This window comes from Hemicordylus capensis, chromosome 4 (assembly GCF_027244095.1).
Source record: "Hemicordylus capensis ecotype Gifberg chromosome 4, rHemCap1.1.pri, whole genome shotgun sequence".
In the NCBI taxonomy this organism is placed as follows: domain Eukaryota; kingdom Metazoa; phylum Chordata; class Lepidosauria; order Squamata; family Cordylidae; genus Hemicordylus; species Hemicordylus capensis.
The window spans coordinates 300,328,176-300,341,805 of NC_069660.1; the positions used below are offsets into that span (position 1 = coordinate 300,328,176).

General features: G+C 45.0%; 1 protein-coding gene across 6 annotated transcripts in view; it reads left to right on the forward strand.

Moving 5' to 3' along the window:
* The window catches only part of COL14A1 (collagen type XIV alpha 1 chain), a 233,740-nt gene continuing 220,110 nt past the window's right edge, over window positions 1-13,630 (forward strand). For 5 of the 6 annotated variants that reach the window (XM_053246596.1, XM_053246598.1, XM_053246599.1 and 2 more), the window contains exons 1-2: window positions 1-184; window positions 12,980-13,106. In XM_053246596.1, the coding sequence (XP_053102571.1) occupies window positions 12,995-13,106 (112 nt within the window). In that variant the 5' untranslated portion in view covers window positions 1-184; window positions 12,980-12,994. Of the gene's footprint in view, window positions 185-501; window positions 579-12,979; window positions 13,107-13,630 lie in introns of those variants that run through there. The other variant, XM_053246597.1, reaches the window with a different exon arrangement.

Consider the following 13,630-nt stretch of genomic DNA (forward strand, 5'->3'; position numbering starts at 1 on the left):
TGAAGGAAAGCAACTAGAGGAGCGGTGGAAAGAAACTTTTAAAAAGATTTGAGTTTTTGGTGGGTTGTGTGTGGGTTTTGTTTTTTTTTTAATGCTTTTTCTGTGTGCTTCTGCAAGGGCTGTTTTCTCCCAGGCAATATCCATTCACTTCCCAAGGAACTAAAAACTACTTATGACTACAAAGGTTGGTTTGCTGTGGTTTTTTTCTCCTCCTCCTTGTCATCCGTTTCTACAAAACTGTGTTTTAATAGCTGGGGGAATAATTGTTTTAATAGGGGGTTAACTTAAAACCAAATCTTGGAAAGGGGTGTGTGTGTGTGTGTGTGTGTGAAGAGAAAGAAAGGGAAGCAGTTCTAAATATTTGCAATCTTCCAAGAAGAATCTCTAGGATTGCCCCTTACCTCTGCTTCACCAGTGAATAAAGAAAGACCGGAAAGCTTTAATGATGGGGTATAAATAAAATTTCCAAGCGAGATGAAGATAAATTGGGTGAAAGTGGTGGGGGAAGAGATTGAGTTTACAGAGAGGCAGAATTTAATCCGCGGATGTTTTAGAGACGTGCCTGCGCATTTGGGAAGGTGGGTGTGTCCTTTATGGGGTGCACTGCAATTGCCTTATCTGGGTTTGCAAAAACTTGGTAAAGTATTATTTTCTGGGGGAATAGGATTCACTACCAGCTGTCCTGCTCTGTGTTATACCGCAGCGGGGAAAAGGTTTTCCTCCCACCCTGCCTGACCGTGTGAAGTGGATCCTGTTCCTAGATAATCCCTGGAGTTGAGGTGTTCGAGACTTAATTTGAGCCAGGGCTTAGTCCCAGAAGGGACCCTGCTTGGCGTTCCCGGTATCAGCGAAATAATAGCAAAGAGGAGTGCCAGTGAGCATGTACAGAGAGCCCCTTAATTTGTAACCGAGTGAGATTTTTTCAAGACTTAATCTAAACCAGGGTTCAGCTGGCAAAAGTGCTCATCCCTGGTCTGATTGTAGCAGGTAGCAAGGCAAGGAATGCCGGCAAGCGTGTGCAGAGAGCTTTCCCTCAATACTTTGAACATTCAGCCAGGAGCAAGAGCTCCAGGGGGGCACAGGCAATCAAACCAGCGGGAGCCAGCGGGGTGTAGTGGTTAGAGTGCTGGACTAGGACCAGGGAGACCCGAGTTCAAATCCCCTTTCAGGCATGATACTAGCTGGGTGACTCTGGGCCAGTCACTTCTCTCTCAGCCTAACCTACTTCACAGGGTTGTTGTGAGGAGAAACACAAGTATGTAGTACACCGCTCTGGGCTCCTTGGAGGAAGAGTGGTATATAAATGTAAATAAATAAATAAACCCTCATAAGAAGTATAAAGTATAAGTAGCTCCTCCCCCCACCCTTTTTTTGTTTGTTTTTTGGAGAAAGGCAGCATAATAACTAAAGGTGCTGGTTGGTGGTGGGGCAGAATCCTAAAACCAACGTTCTCTGGGCATTTTCACGAGTCACAGGTGCCAGAAAGAGTACCTTTTGAGCTCTGTTTGGGTGCAGGCTTTGGGTGCAGAATGCTATTGATAGAGAGGAGAGCTGGTCTTGTGGCAGCAAGCATGACTTGTTCCCTTATCTAAGCAGGGTCCACCCTGGTTGCATATGAAAGGGAGACTTGAAGTGTGAGCACTGTAAAATATTCCCCTCTGGGGATGGAGCCGCTCTGGGAAGGGCAGAAGGTTGCAAGTTCCCTCCCTGGCTTCTCCAAGATAGGGCTGAGAGAGATTCCTGCCTGCAACCTTGGAGAAGCTGCTGCCAGTCTGTGAAGGCAATACTGAGCTAGATGGCAGTTTCCTATGTTCCTAGAGACCAGAATGTTAAAGGGAGTTGTTTTGAAACAGAAAGCCAATGTAGGTTTTTCCATTCACATCCCAGATGTGAGAAACCCACTTTTAGAGTTGTTCATGGGGGATTGGGAAGCCTTTTTGTTTGGAATCTGTCCCTTGTAAGTGCTGTTAACTTGGACTAGAAAGTTAGTCCTAAATTTAATGCACATTCTTGCCACCAGAGTCTCTACATGCATCTGACAAATGCAAACACTGATTTACCCAAATGCTAGTGAAGATGGCTTTACCAATCTGTATTCTGGTTAGGGAAGTGTTCAAAGGTTTGGACTGATCTTCTCTTCATTCCCTCGCTAACTTAAGTGGAAAAAAATGCTTGAACTCTCTCTCTCGCTTCTATTTTTTATTAACTGGGCAGGGTGCTCTTTTCCAAAAGCATTTTAGAGATGTTTATACTTGGGAAAGATGTAACTAGAGAGGCTCCCAGCTTAGTCCTGCTTTTCACCCTGCATCTTAATGTCCTTTTAAAAAGTAGTGCTCAGCTCCCATCTGTCAGAGCATGTGACTCTGTGGTGAAGCCATTTTTGGCTTCTGGACTATTTTCTGAGCACAATTCAAAGTGCTGCTGATGGTTATCTTTAAACCCCTAAATGATTTGGGGCCAGGACATCTGAAGGAGTGTCTTCTTTCACATGAGCTTACCTGCCTGTCTACTCTGGTCTTTAAAGGAGGGTGGAGGCCCTATGCCAGATACAACCACCAAAAGAGGTCTGGCTGGTGGTCTTTCTGGTGGTGGCACTCAAGCTGTGGATCTTAGTATTCAGACACTAGGTGAAAACTATCTTGTTTCACTGGGCTTTTGGCATATACGTAAAGTAAAGGTAAAGTGTGTCATTGAATTGGTGTCGACTCCTGGCACTCACAGAGCCCTGTGGTTGTCTTTGGTAAAATACAGGAGGGGTTTACCATTGCCATCTCCCGCACAGTATGAGACGATGCCTTCCAGCATCTTCCTATATCGCTGCCACACGATATAGGTGTATCCCACAGTCTGGGAAACATACCAGTGGGGATTCAAACCGGCAACCTTGAAATCTGATTATAACAGAAGTAAGAATCACTCACACATCTTCCCTTAACCAAGCAGCAATCAGTACTAGGATCTGAATTTCTATGCTTTTTTTTGTGTGTGGCAGGGAATGGCATACATCTTCCATTTCATTCATTTACAAGGTTTTCCTGCCCAGGTGAAGTGGCTTTCTGTTGTTTTGTTCTACCTGGTTCTGTTATTTATTTGTTTGCTTTAGGATAATTTTTAATTGTATGGTAATTTTATGTTTTATGATAATGCCCAGTGGGGTGACTTTTTGCAACAGGAAGAAGGGATAAAGATATTTAAACCAGCAAGCCTATCTGAAAGAACATAATTCCAGATATTTGTGGATTGGCTGTATTACTTGGAGTTGGAGTGCTTTTGCACAGTCTTTTTTGGCATGCATAATGAGCATACAAAGGCACCCTCAAAACTGCTATCGGGTGAAATGTTGCATGGAAGCTACAATCCCATGCAGTTGCTTGGAAGTAATTCCCTTTGAGCTCAGTGAAACTCGCTTCCAAGTAATTGAATTGCACAGGATTGAATGATATGTATATCAGATGGGGTTGCCCAATAACAAAAGTTTAAGGAAGCAAAGAGATTTCAAAATCTCAGCAAGACAGCACTTAAGGCCTCAATTAATGCTAAAATACCATGTAGAACCCGTCTAGTATTGCAGCATAAAATTTGTTGGGCCAGGTCAAAGTGTCCATCAGTTTCCGACAGGGAAATCACTTGGAAGGATTTTTCCCTCCCAGTGCTCCCCCCACACACCATGTGCCATGTTGAGTTTGCCTAGTTTTTCTGGGAAAGTAATGGATTTTTCCGGGGTTTTTGATTTTTTGGTAGTCTGGGTGAGGTCTAGAACCAACCTGCAAAAATGACATGTTTCTATCTTTTGTGGTTTGGTCCGGGAGTTTCATGTGAGTGAGTGAGTGAGTGAGGCCCAAGCAGCTTTATATTATAGCTTTGTAGCACAGTAGTAGCAAAGAGGGTGCCAGGTCACCATTAGTTTGTCCCAGCCATCACTGGCCAATACAAGGCTCTAGAGCTGGTCTTGTGGTAGCAAGCATGAATTGTCCCCTTTGCTAAGCAGGGTCCACCCTGGTTTGCATTTGAATGGGATACATATGTGAGCCCTGTAAGATATCCCCCCTATGCGATAGGGGTACTTTGGGAAGAGCACCTGCATGCTTGCATGCAGAAGGTTCTAGGTTCCCTCTCTGGCATCTCCAAGATAGGGCTGAGAGAGACTCCTGCCTGCAACCTTGGAGAGGCCGCTGCCAGTCTGTGTAGACAATACTGAGCTAGATGGATCAAGGGTCTGACTCAGTAGAAGGCAGTTTCCTATGTTCCTATGTACTTTCTCTAAAGGAGGCCCTTCCCACTGGAAGCACACAGTGCACCAATGCAATGGTGCAAGTTATTTGGCTTCGGTGCAACTGAAGCACAGGCCTAATAAATAGGCCCTCTGAATACCAGGTGCTGGGGACAATTGTGCCCTAATTTTGAGATTCCCAGGGACAAGGTGGCTGATAACTGTGGGAAACAGGCTGCTGGACTTGATAGACATTTGGCCTGATGCAGCTGAACTGTGATGTTGCAATACTAGACTTGGGTTCTACACATTTTTGCATTAGATGCAACCTTAAGTGTCTTGCTGAGATTTTCAGCAAGACCCCTTTGCCTCTTCAAAATGTTCCTCATAGTTGCTCTGACAAGGCATCCAAAGAAAATATTATTGGACAACACCCACAATTAGTAGACATTTATTTGGAGTCCATCTCCGTTTTCTGCTTGAGTTCTCCCCTTCTCGCAGTTGAAAACCTTATCCAGCAGTTACTTACTATTTTTACCAGAACCAAAGATGACTTTGAATGAAGACGGCCCCTTTAAAAGAAGAGGTTAAATACAGGCTATACCTGTATATACAGGTAAATACAGGTAATAGATTATACAGGTAATAAATACAGATTATACCTGTATTTACTCAAAAAGAACAGGACTCTGAATATAAGACAAACTCTCAATTTTTCATGTCAATTTTTTTGGGGAAAACCTCGTCTTGGATTCAGGTAAATCCAACTAGGCTTTTGGCATATATGTAAAGTATATTTCCACATCAAATGATGCACTAATGGTAAATAAAACATTTCAGGTTTTGAATCATGAGATGAATTCATATTCAGAATTCACACTAGGGTATAAAACTGGGCTTGTAGAGGGCAAGGAGCATATGGAAGTGAACTCCCGCTGATGAGGGGATGTCATTGAGATGTATTGTTGGAATTGTCCTAAATCAGAGGCTGAAACAAAGGAGTGCCTGTGTTCTTCTGTTAAAATATAGGAGCAACATGCTTTTGGCACTGAAGTTAAGGAGCAGAACAATTATGTTTTCAACAGCACTTAACAGACATGCTCCATCTTTTCAACCCAGTCCCATCAGGCAAGGGAGCAACTTCTCTATAGTGCAGCCAAGGAGAAAGAGTTGTACTTTGACCTGCAGGATTGGTTTTATATTTTCCTTTTAAACTGCTAGTAAGAAAAGCATAGGCTGGGACCTTGCATCTAGTCCAGGATCAGAGCCATCCCTAGGATAAGTAACACCCTGGGCAAGGAGTGCCTTCAGTCGCTGTTGCCGCTGCCCATCCTCCACCAGCTAGCTTATCAGTGTTCCTAAGTTGTGTGACTTGTGAAGCTCAGCTTGGTGACCCTTTTATGTAGGCACCCTGAATGACCACCCAGTTCACCTACCCTTAAGGCAGGACCTGTCCAAGATCTTTTCCTTGGTCTTTATTAGGGATGTATACGAAATGGATCTTGCATTCTGTTCTGAGCTCGGAACATGATAGGATGCGCAAACCGCTCCATGGAACATTCCTAGTGCCATTTTGGGATCCAAAATGGTGCTCTTCTGGCCTCTGCGCATGCTTGGTGGCCATTTGAATGGTGGGGCTGACCACACAAATGGCCACCATGTGTGAGCGGAGGCCAGGATTCCAAAATGGCCCCCAGAACATTCTGAGTGTTCCAAGCTTGGAACAGGCCCTTCATTTGAAGGATGTTCTGTTCTGAGACTGGAACACTTGGAACGCTCTGGTTTGTGGGAGAACGTTCCGACTGCAGGATACCTCAATTCACGGGGGAACGTTCCAACCACGGACTGTTCTGCACATCTCTAGTCTTTATTTTATTTTCCCCACCCTTCCTTCAAGGACCTTAAGGTAGTATAAAATGCCCCCCACCTCCCATTTTATCCTCACAATAACCCTGTGAGGTAGGTTGGGTTGAGAGCTAGTGACTGGCCCAATGTCACTCCAGTGAACTCTGAGGCTAAGTGGTAGGGATTTGAACTTGGACCTTTAGAAAGTCCAACATTCAGAATGTTGGAAAGTTCAACATTCTAACCACTACACCACACTGATTCTCGGAAACAGAATATTATGGACCTCAAGGCAGCTTACATGGGGTCCCAGATGAGCTTGCATGCAGGTACGGACCAGACCTAGCCCTGTCTTCAGGAGCTGGGGAACCACGGAGTAAGTCACAGCTGGATTGTGGGCAGCTAGCCTGGAGGATGCAGGACTGACGGGGCCAGGAGTGGGAGAGTGAAGCAGATGAACCACAGAACAAGCAGAGCAGACAGTGAGGAAGCAGGGGAAAAACTAATAGTTAATGGTCAAGAACCACACCAAGCAGGCAGGAAGTTCTTATTCTCTTCCTGTTTAGGAAAAGAGCCAGTGACTGGTCTCACTGGGAAGGGTCAACCAGGGCTCTAAAGTCTTCAGGGCTGATGCAGTGCAGCAACTTGCCACAAGGGGCAGCAGGATATGGTGCTCTGGCAGAGGCAGAACCTGACAGAGTGAAACCAACTTGTAACAAACATGGTTTCAAACCCCAGTGGAAATAAAATCAGTTTGCCTTGGGATTCAAAACTTGAGAAGTCTTTTTTCCTCCCATGAACGCATCAATAAGTAACTGCTAAACTTTTAACAGTTTTCCCTGCTAACTGAGCAAAGAGGCACTTTTAAAAGTGTTGATTCTCTTATGTTTAGCAGGGGGAGAACAACTCTTCTATCCAACCCCATCCCAGCATCCATCAAATGGCTGTTGCTGAATCAGGGGCCTACTAAATAGGTGTCTGCTTCATGTTTCTTTTTAGACCATGAGCCCTTTTTGGACAGGGAACCATCTCGTTTATTTGTTTATTGTTCTGTGCAAACCGCTTTGAGAACTTTTGTTGAAAAATGGTCTATAAATACTAGTAAAGGGTTTGCACTCTGCAAGCCTTCCACCAATGACAGAGGTTCCAAGGGCACAGGAAAATGCCTGTAAAAAAAAAGCTGAACATCACTGCTGGTGGCATCTGCCATCCTGCCGAAAGTCCGGGAGGCCAACAGGATCCCTCAGGGAGGCTTTCCCACCTTCACTGCTCAGCTGGCCTCTGCACATGTGCAGTGGCCATTTGAATGATCAGCATGGCAATTGAGTGCTATGCTGCATGTAAGCAGAGGGTTGGGATGGCATCCCTGCGGGAACTTGTCCGCCTCTTGGACATTCCACAGGATCCCGGGTGCCAGCAGTGGTCATGTTCAACATTTTTTGTAGGTATTTCACTCCACTCTTGTCGCTGTCTTGGAACCACTTTGTGACTCTACTCTGTTCCTATGTCAATGAGATCTCATTCTCCATACTTTCCAATGGGAGAGTTTTTCTGTGGTATTAATGAAGTTTTTCTAGGATTTGGGTTTTTTGGGTAATTTGCATGAGGTCTGCAACCTGCCCGCAAAAATAGTATGTTTCTATCTTTTGTGGTTTGATCTGGGAGTTTTATGTCAGTCAGTGAGTGGAGTCAGTGAGACCCAAGCAACTTTATATCATAGAGATGTTAAGTGTAGGGCTTGCAGTCTACAAGCTGGCCTCCAAGGGCATCTGTGACTGTAGCCTTTGTGTAGCTCAGTGAGGTCTCATTCCCCATTGTATCCAATGGGACAGTTTGCCTAGTTTTTCTGGGCAAGTAATGGATTTTTCCAGGGCTTTGGATTTTTTGGTAGTCTGGGTGAACCCACCTGCAAAAACGACATGTTTCTATTCTATCTTTTGTCGTTTGATCTGGGAGTTTCATGTGAGTGAGTGAGGCCCAAGCAGCTTTATATTATAGATTTGTAGCACAGTAGTAGCAAATAGGGTTGCCAGGTCACCATTAGTCTGACCACTAAAACCTAGGACTGAGGCAAGAGTTTTCAGATAAGAGAAATTTGCAAAAGAGGGGCTGAAATTGTACCCCTGCCTTACCTTATTTTGCCTTGGGTATCTGCTTTGCAGGGGCAGCACTACTGCTCTGCCTGTTGGTCCCAAACAATGTTGTGCGATAATGTAGCACTTGGAGGGAGGGTTGTGGGGAAAACGGGGGGAAACGGGGACACCGGAAAGGGCACTCTGCTTGTGGTGATGCATTTCATCCCCTGACATTTTGTATCTCCTCCCTCCTTAAAGTTGCCAAAAAGCTCACCCAGTTTAATGGGCTGTGAATAGAGTAATGAAAATGGGACATCCATTTTGATTCAGCCCTAGGTTTTCTGGCAGATACACTCTGCTCATTTATTCTGTTTATTCTGATCATATCTGAATCTTCCTTGCTGCAGAATTTGGAATTGTTTTGGCACAGTCTTGTGTGTTTCCACTGCCTTTGCTTACCAGAAACAATTCTTGTTTTCTCTTACTTGTTTCTGATAAATTATTGGCCTCTTTTTGTTCCTTATTGCCTTTAGGAGAAATATTGGGGATGCCATGTGGTTTATTTCTATGCTGCTTTTTGACCCAAAGACCTTCAAAGCAGTGCAGAGCATTAAACAAAATCATCATAAAATAAAACATAGTTAAAATCCGGGCGGCCCTACCATGAAGCAGAGTGAAGCGGGATATTTTAGGTGGCAGAATGTGGGCCAGTTTTCAGGGGTGGCATGCCAGCCCACCCAGCACCCCCACCATGGATAGCCTGTAGGGAGGAAGGCAAAATAGTATCACACTGCTTTTTCTCTTCCTTTCCAAATAAGGAAGGAGGGAAGGAAGGAAGTAGGGATGTGATTTTTGCTGGGAAAAAGAAGGGAGAGGACCAGTGTTCTCTCTCATTTTTTTTCATCTCTGTGCAGAATGAGTTTTATTCTGGGTGGCAGTATCAAGGCAGTGTGTGTGCATGTGCATTCGGAATGGGGCCTTCTTGATTCAACCCGAACGGGATCTAAAATTAACTGAGTGGACATCAAAAGACTTGTGAGCACGCGCACATGCGCACGCCTTAGAGGGACCACTGGAGGGGACAGCATTTGGTGCTCCATATAGGACAGCACCGATTAAAATCATGTGGCACTGGTTTCATTTAAAGTGACCCAATTTCTGTCAGCAACGTCCCCCATTTTATAAATCATCACATTTCCTGTGGTCAGCAATGACCTGGTTGCTTAATAGACAGGTAAATCAAGAACAGCATCCTGAAAAAACTTCCTACCTAGCAATGTGTTCACTATTGACATCCCCGTTTTCTAGTAAGTAAGAATGTTATAGCGGCTGCTATTCTAGTTTGAAAGCAGCAACTGTAGAACTAGGATCTAAAAAGAAATGAATTCATGCTTCATCTGGAGTTTCTATAATGCTGTAACTTAAAATGAATGTTGCTTTTGTATGCAATAAGAGATATGTATCAGAAAATGGTTTCGTCCCCTTGCCCCACGTTTCCCTTGGGTCTGTTGTGCTATTTGTCCAGGAGACTATCTGTAGATTCTGCACTAACTTTAAAATAATGTTAGTTAAAGCTTCTTGGTGATCCATTCAAGTTTCAGCAGGAAACTGCTAGACTGAAGGAGTTGTTCCCAAACATTTTTGTCTTGACCCCATTTTTCTTGATGGTTGTATTCTGACCCTCTCTGCTATTTTGCCCCTAGCAAATGCATACCCCTAATACCTGGAGAAATGTTCTTCAGTCTAATGATATTTGTCCAGACAGCTGGAGGGCTATTGAACCTAGTCATTGAAGCAGGGGGAATTATATCTGTCTCTGTACAGGGGTGAATCCTCTGCTGAGAAGTGAATACAGGGGTGAATCACGGTATGCCTGTGCTGTTCCTACAATATGCCTAGGATGGCCAGCCCACTAACAAGGCAGCAGCCTCAGGTGAAGGATTGGCACAGGCCAATGCACTAGTTGCTCACTTTAGTCTGATTCAGACATTATGCTGTACGAGTGTACAGATGTCTGTACACTCCTACATGTGTTTGTGTGAATGACTGTACCTGTGTTTATTTTAAAAGTGAACCTGGGGATACAGGCCATTCAAATGCATGGTACAGACTGGAAGTGTAATTCTGTGCCAGCATACAGCATAACATGTGAATGACCGTACACTGTACACTCGCTGTACGCTGAACCAGGCGCGGCTCGTCAGCTCTCCTCCGGGGGGGGGCAGCGGGCGGCTTCTTTAAGTGTAAACGGAGCTGGTGCTCCGTGCCGCCCAGCAGCCCCCGCGGCGGGGAATCGCCTCCACAGGAGCCAGGTGAGTGGCAGAGGCGATTCTCTGCTGTGGGGGCTGCTGGGAGGCATGGAGCACCGGCTCCATTTACCTTAAAGAAGCGGCCCGCTGCCCCCTCGGAGGAGAGCTGACAAGCCTCGCCAGGCTGAACATAACATTTGAATGGGCCTATGAGGGAATTCTATTCTGTACCAAAGAACAACAACAAACAAAACACCCTATACATAGACAAATAGCATGTTAGGCACATAGATTCCAGCCTAGTCTTCTCCCTGGCAAACTATCTTTCCATGTGGAGGGATTTTTTTTTAAAAGGAGCATTTTGTCATGTGATCCTCCACCTGCAGTCTGAAGTGGAGCAGCCCAGACACACGTTTACCACCTCAGTGAGAACTAGGCCAATGGGATTTTCTGCATGATCAGTCTCCAAGCATGTCCCAACAATATTTCTGCTTCTAGCAAGCTAAAATGGGAGATGTGTCATATCCCAGCCACATCTACTGGGGAGGGCATATTTTTGCTCCGAGGGAGAGCTTTGCTGCTCTCTGTCCTATGTTTTTAAAAAATGAACATTTTGACTAGATGAGGTCTCTAGCACAGGAATGAAGCAAGGCACAGCCTCCTCCAGAGAATTTTTTAAAAACAACAAACTAGAAGGTTCACCAAAGGACAGAGCATTGCTACTCGGAGTGTGCATGAACCATTCGCTCCCAAACTGGTTAGACTGGAAGTGGCCCAGACAGTGATTGAACCAAAACGAGCCCAATCCGTGTTGGACGAGTTTGGGATCAAGGGTCTATGCTTGTAAATGGGAATCCAGTGAGGGTTCCTATTTGCAAGCAAAGGGATAGAGGGATCCTTGAAAAGTTGTCTAAAAAAGCTGGGGGAGGGTGGCGAGAAGGCTTCTTATTGAAGATTATGAGAGATTAAGTTTCTTATTGGCCTGGCAGCAGTAGCCACTGCTCCTCAAAGCCCACCTGGCACAGCCCAACTGCGTGGTGCTCCCTCCAACAACCTGCCTGCAGAAGTGCTGTTCCGGCCTCCACACATATGCCCCTTTGCTTGTAAAAGATGTCTCTGCGCATCTGCCCCTTTGAGAATCTGCGCATCTGCCCCTTTGCTTGTGAAGGGGAATCTGCTGAGGATTCCCCTTTACAAGCATAGCCCCTGGAACCGCCGAACCAGTTCGGTTGAATGGACTGGTCTGGCCAATTGGTTCGACCGAACCGGTTAACAGACCAGTGGTTCGATCTGAATTTTAACTGAACTGCAAGTTTTGGTTCATGCACACCCTTAATTGCTACTAAGAATGTGCACAAAATCTCATCGACCCACCCCACCCCACCATTCAGTTCAAGGGCGGGGGGTCGCAAATGTTTTTCAGTGTTAAAAAAAATTTTTTTTTAACCTTACTCTCTTTTGGGGAGTTGCTGGAGGTGGTGGCGGGGTGGGGTGGGGTGGTCCGCGGATGGTCCCCCTCCCCCTGCTGGCTTTCCTTATGCCCCCTCTGGCTAGTTTGGTCGGCTTGTCAGCCATTTGGCCACTTTTCGGGGCCGGGCCATGCAGAGGCCAATCGTGCAGGCATGCGGCCTCCAACATGGCCGCCATGCTGAGCAGAGAAGGCTGAACAGCCGGCTGAACTGGTTGGAAGAGGGGCATAAGGAAAGCCGGTGAGGGGAGGAGGAACCTCTGTGAACCCCCCTGCCGCCTTCAGCAATTCCCCGGAAGGGAGTAAGGTTGTGTGTGTGTGTGTGTGTGTGTATACTGAGGTTTTGCAATTTAGTCTTGAATATTTCCAAGAAGAGTTCAGTGGCAGCTCAAAAATAACAACAACAACAACAGCAACAATAGCAGCAGATATAACTGTAGTCGAGAAGAGAAAAACAAGTTAAAATAATCGACATAGCAATACCAGGGGATAGCAGAATAGAAGAACAAGAAATAGAAAAAAATCACAAAATACAAAGATCTACAAATTGAAATTGAAAGGCTGTGGAAGAAAAAGACCCAAATAACCCCAGTGGTAATTGGCGCCCTGGGTGCAATTCCAAAACAACTTGAAGAGCACCTTAACACCATAGGGGCCACAGAAATCACCATCAGCCAATTACAAAAAGCAACTTTACTGGGAACAGCCTATATTCTGCGACGATATCTATAACAGCAGCAACAACATTGACAATAAAATTCAGCCATCCCAGGTCCTTGGGAAGGACTCGATGTCTGGACTCGAAAACAAACCAGTCAATAACACCTGTCTGACTGTGTGTGTAAACAAACAAACAAACAAACAAACAAACAAACAAACAATTGAGAGCAGGGCATAGAAGGGGTAAAGTGCATTTATGGGTGGGCAGATTGTGTCCCACATGATGGATTTCTGGGAGAGAAATGGGGGCCAGGTGAAGTCGCAGCTACTTGTCTGAGGGGGTACTTGCTCCCCACACACCCCTCTCAAGCCTCCTTTGTCTTCCGACCTGACCATGCTTAGAATCTTGATCCCTGGAACTGAAATCTGAAATGATGTCTCCCTGTTGATAAACGCTTCTATATATTTACAGGTTTGCTGATACTGCATGTATCCAATGGCAGGGATGATGGTCCATCATCAGCTCAGGACATGGAGCTGGTTCTTCTTTGTCTTCATAGCAGTCACTGCTCAGTTAATGAACGGTGTCCAGGGTCAAGGTAATATTATTACTGAGAAACAGTTATATTTTGCTAGGGCTCTCTGATGTGCAGAAGTGGGCTACAGTTTTCTCGTATACAATTAACCACTCCGCCAATTAAAGGTTTATTCGGCTTTGTTCAGATAAACCTCAATTTCCTTAACTACAGAGAGATTACTCCTTCAGGTCTAAGGCAGTTTTCATGCTATATATCATTGGTGTAGGTCATCCGAAAATTGACTCTGTTTTTTGAGTGCATGTCGAGCTTTGTGCTAGGTGTAGAATATATGTTATCTCTTACCAGTTTAAAACATTCGTTCAGTATTGTTTTCTAGCTCCTGATTTCTCTTTAGCTTTGAAACAACTTGTTTAACTCTGTGAACCAGTCTAATGTACACAGAGTGTGTTCTCTGTGGTTTATGATTAAAGACATGAAATGGTGTTAAAAATTCAGGTTCAGCCCACATGTCTGTCTTCTCACCATTTCTCTTAACTTGGGAATGTGTTTAGAGAAATGTTTAGTCCTACACAAGTGCACCTAGT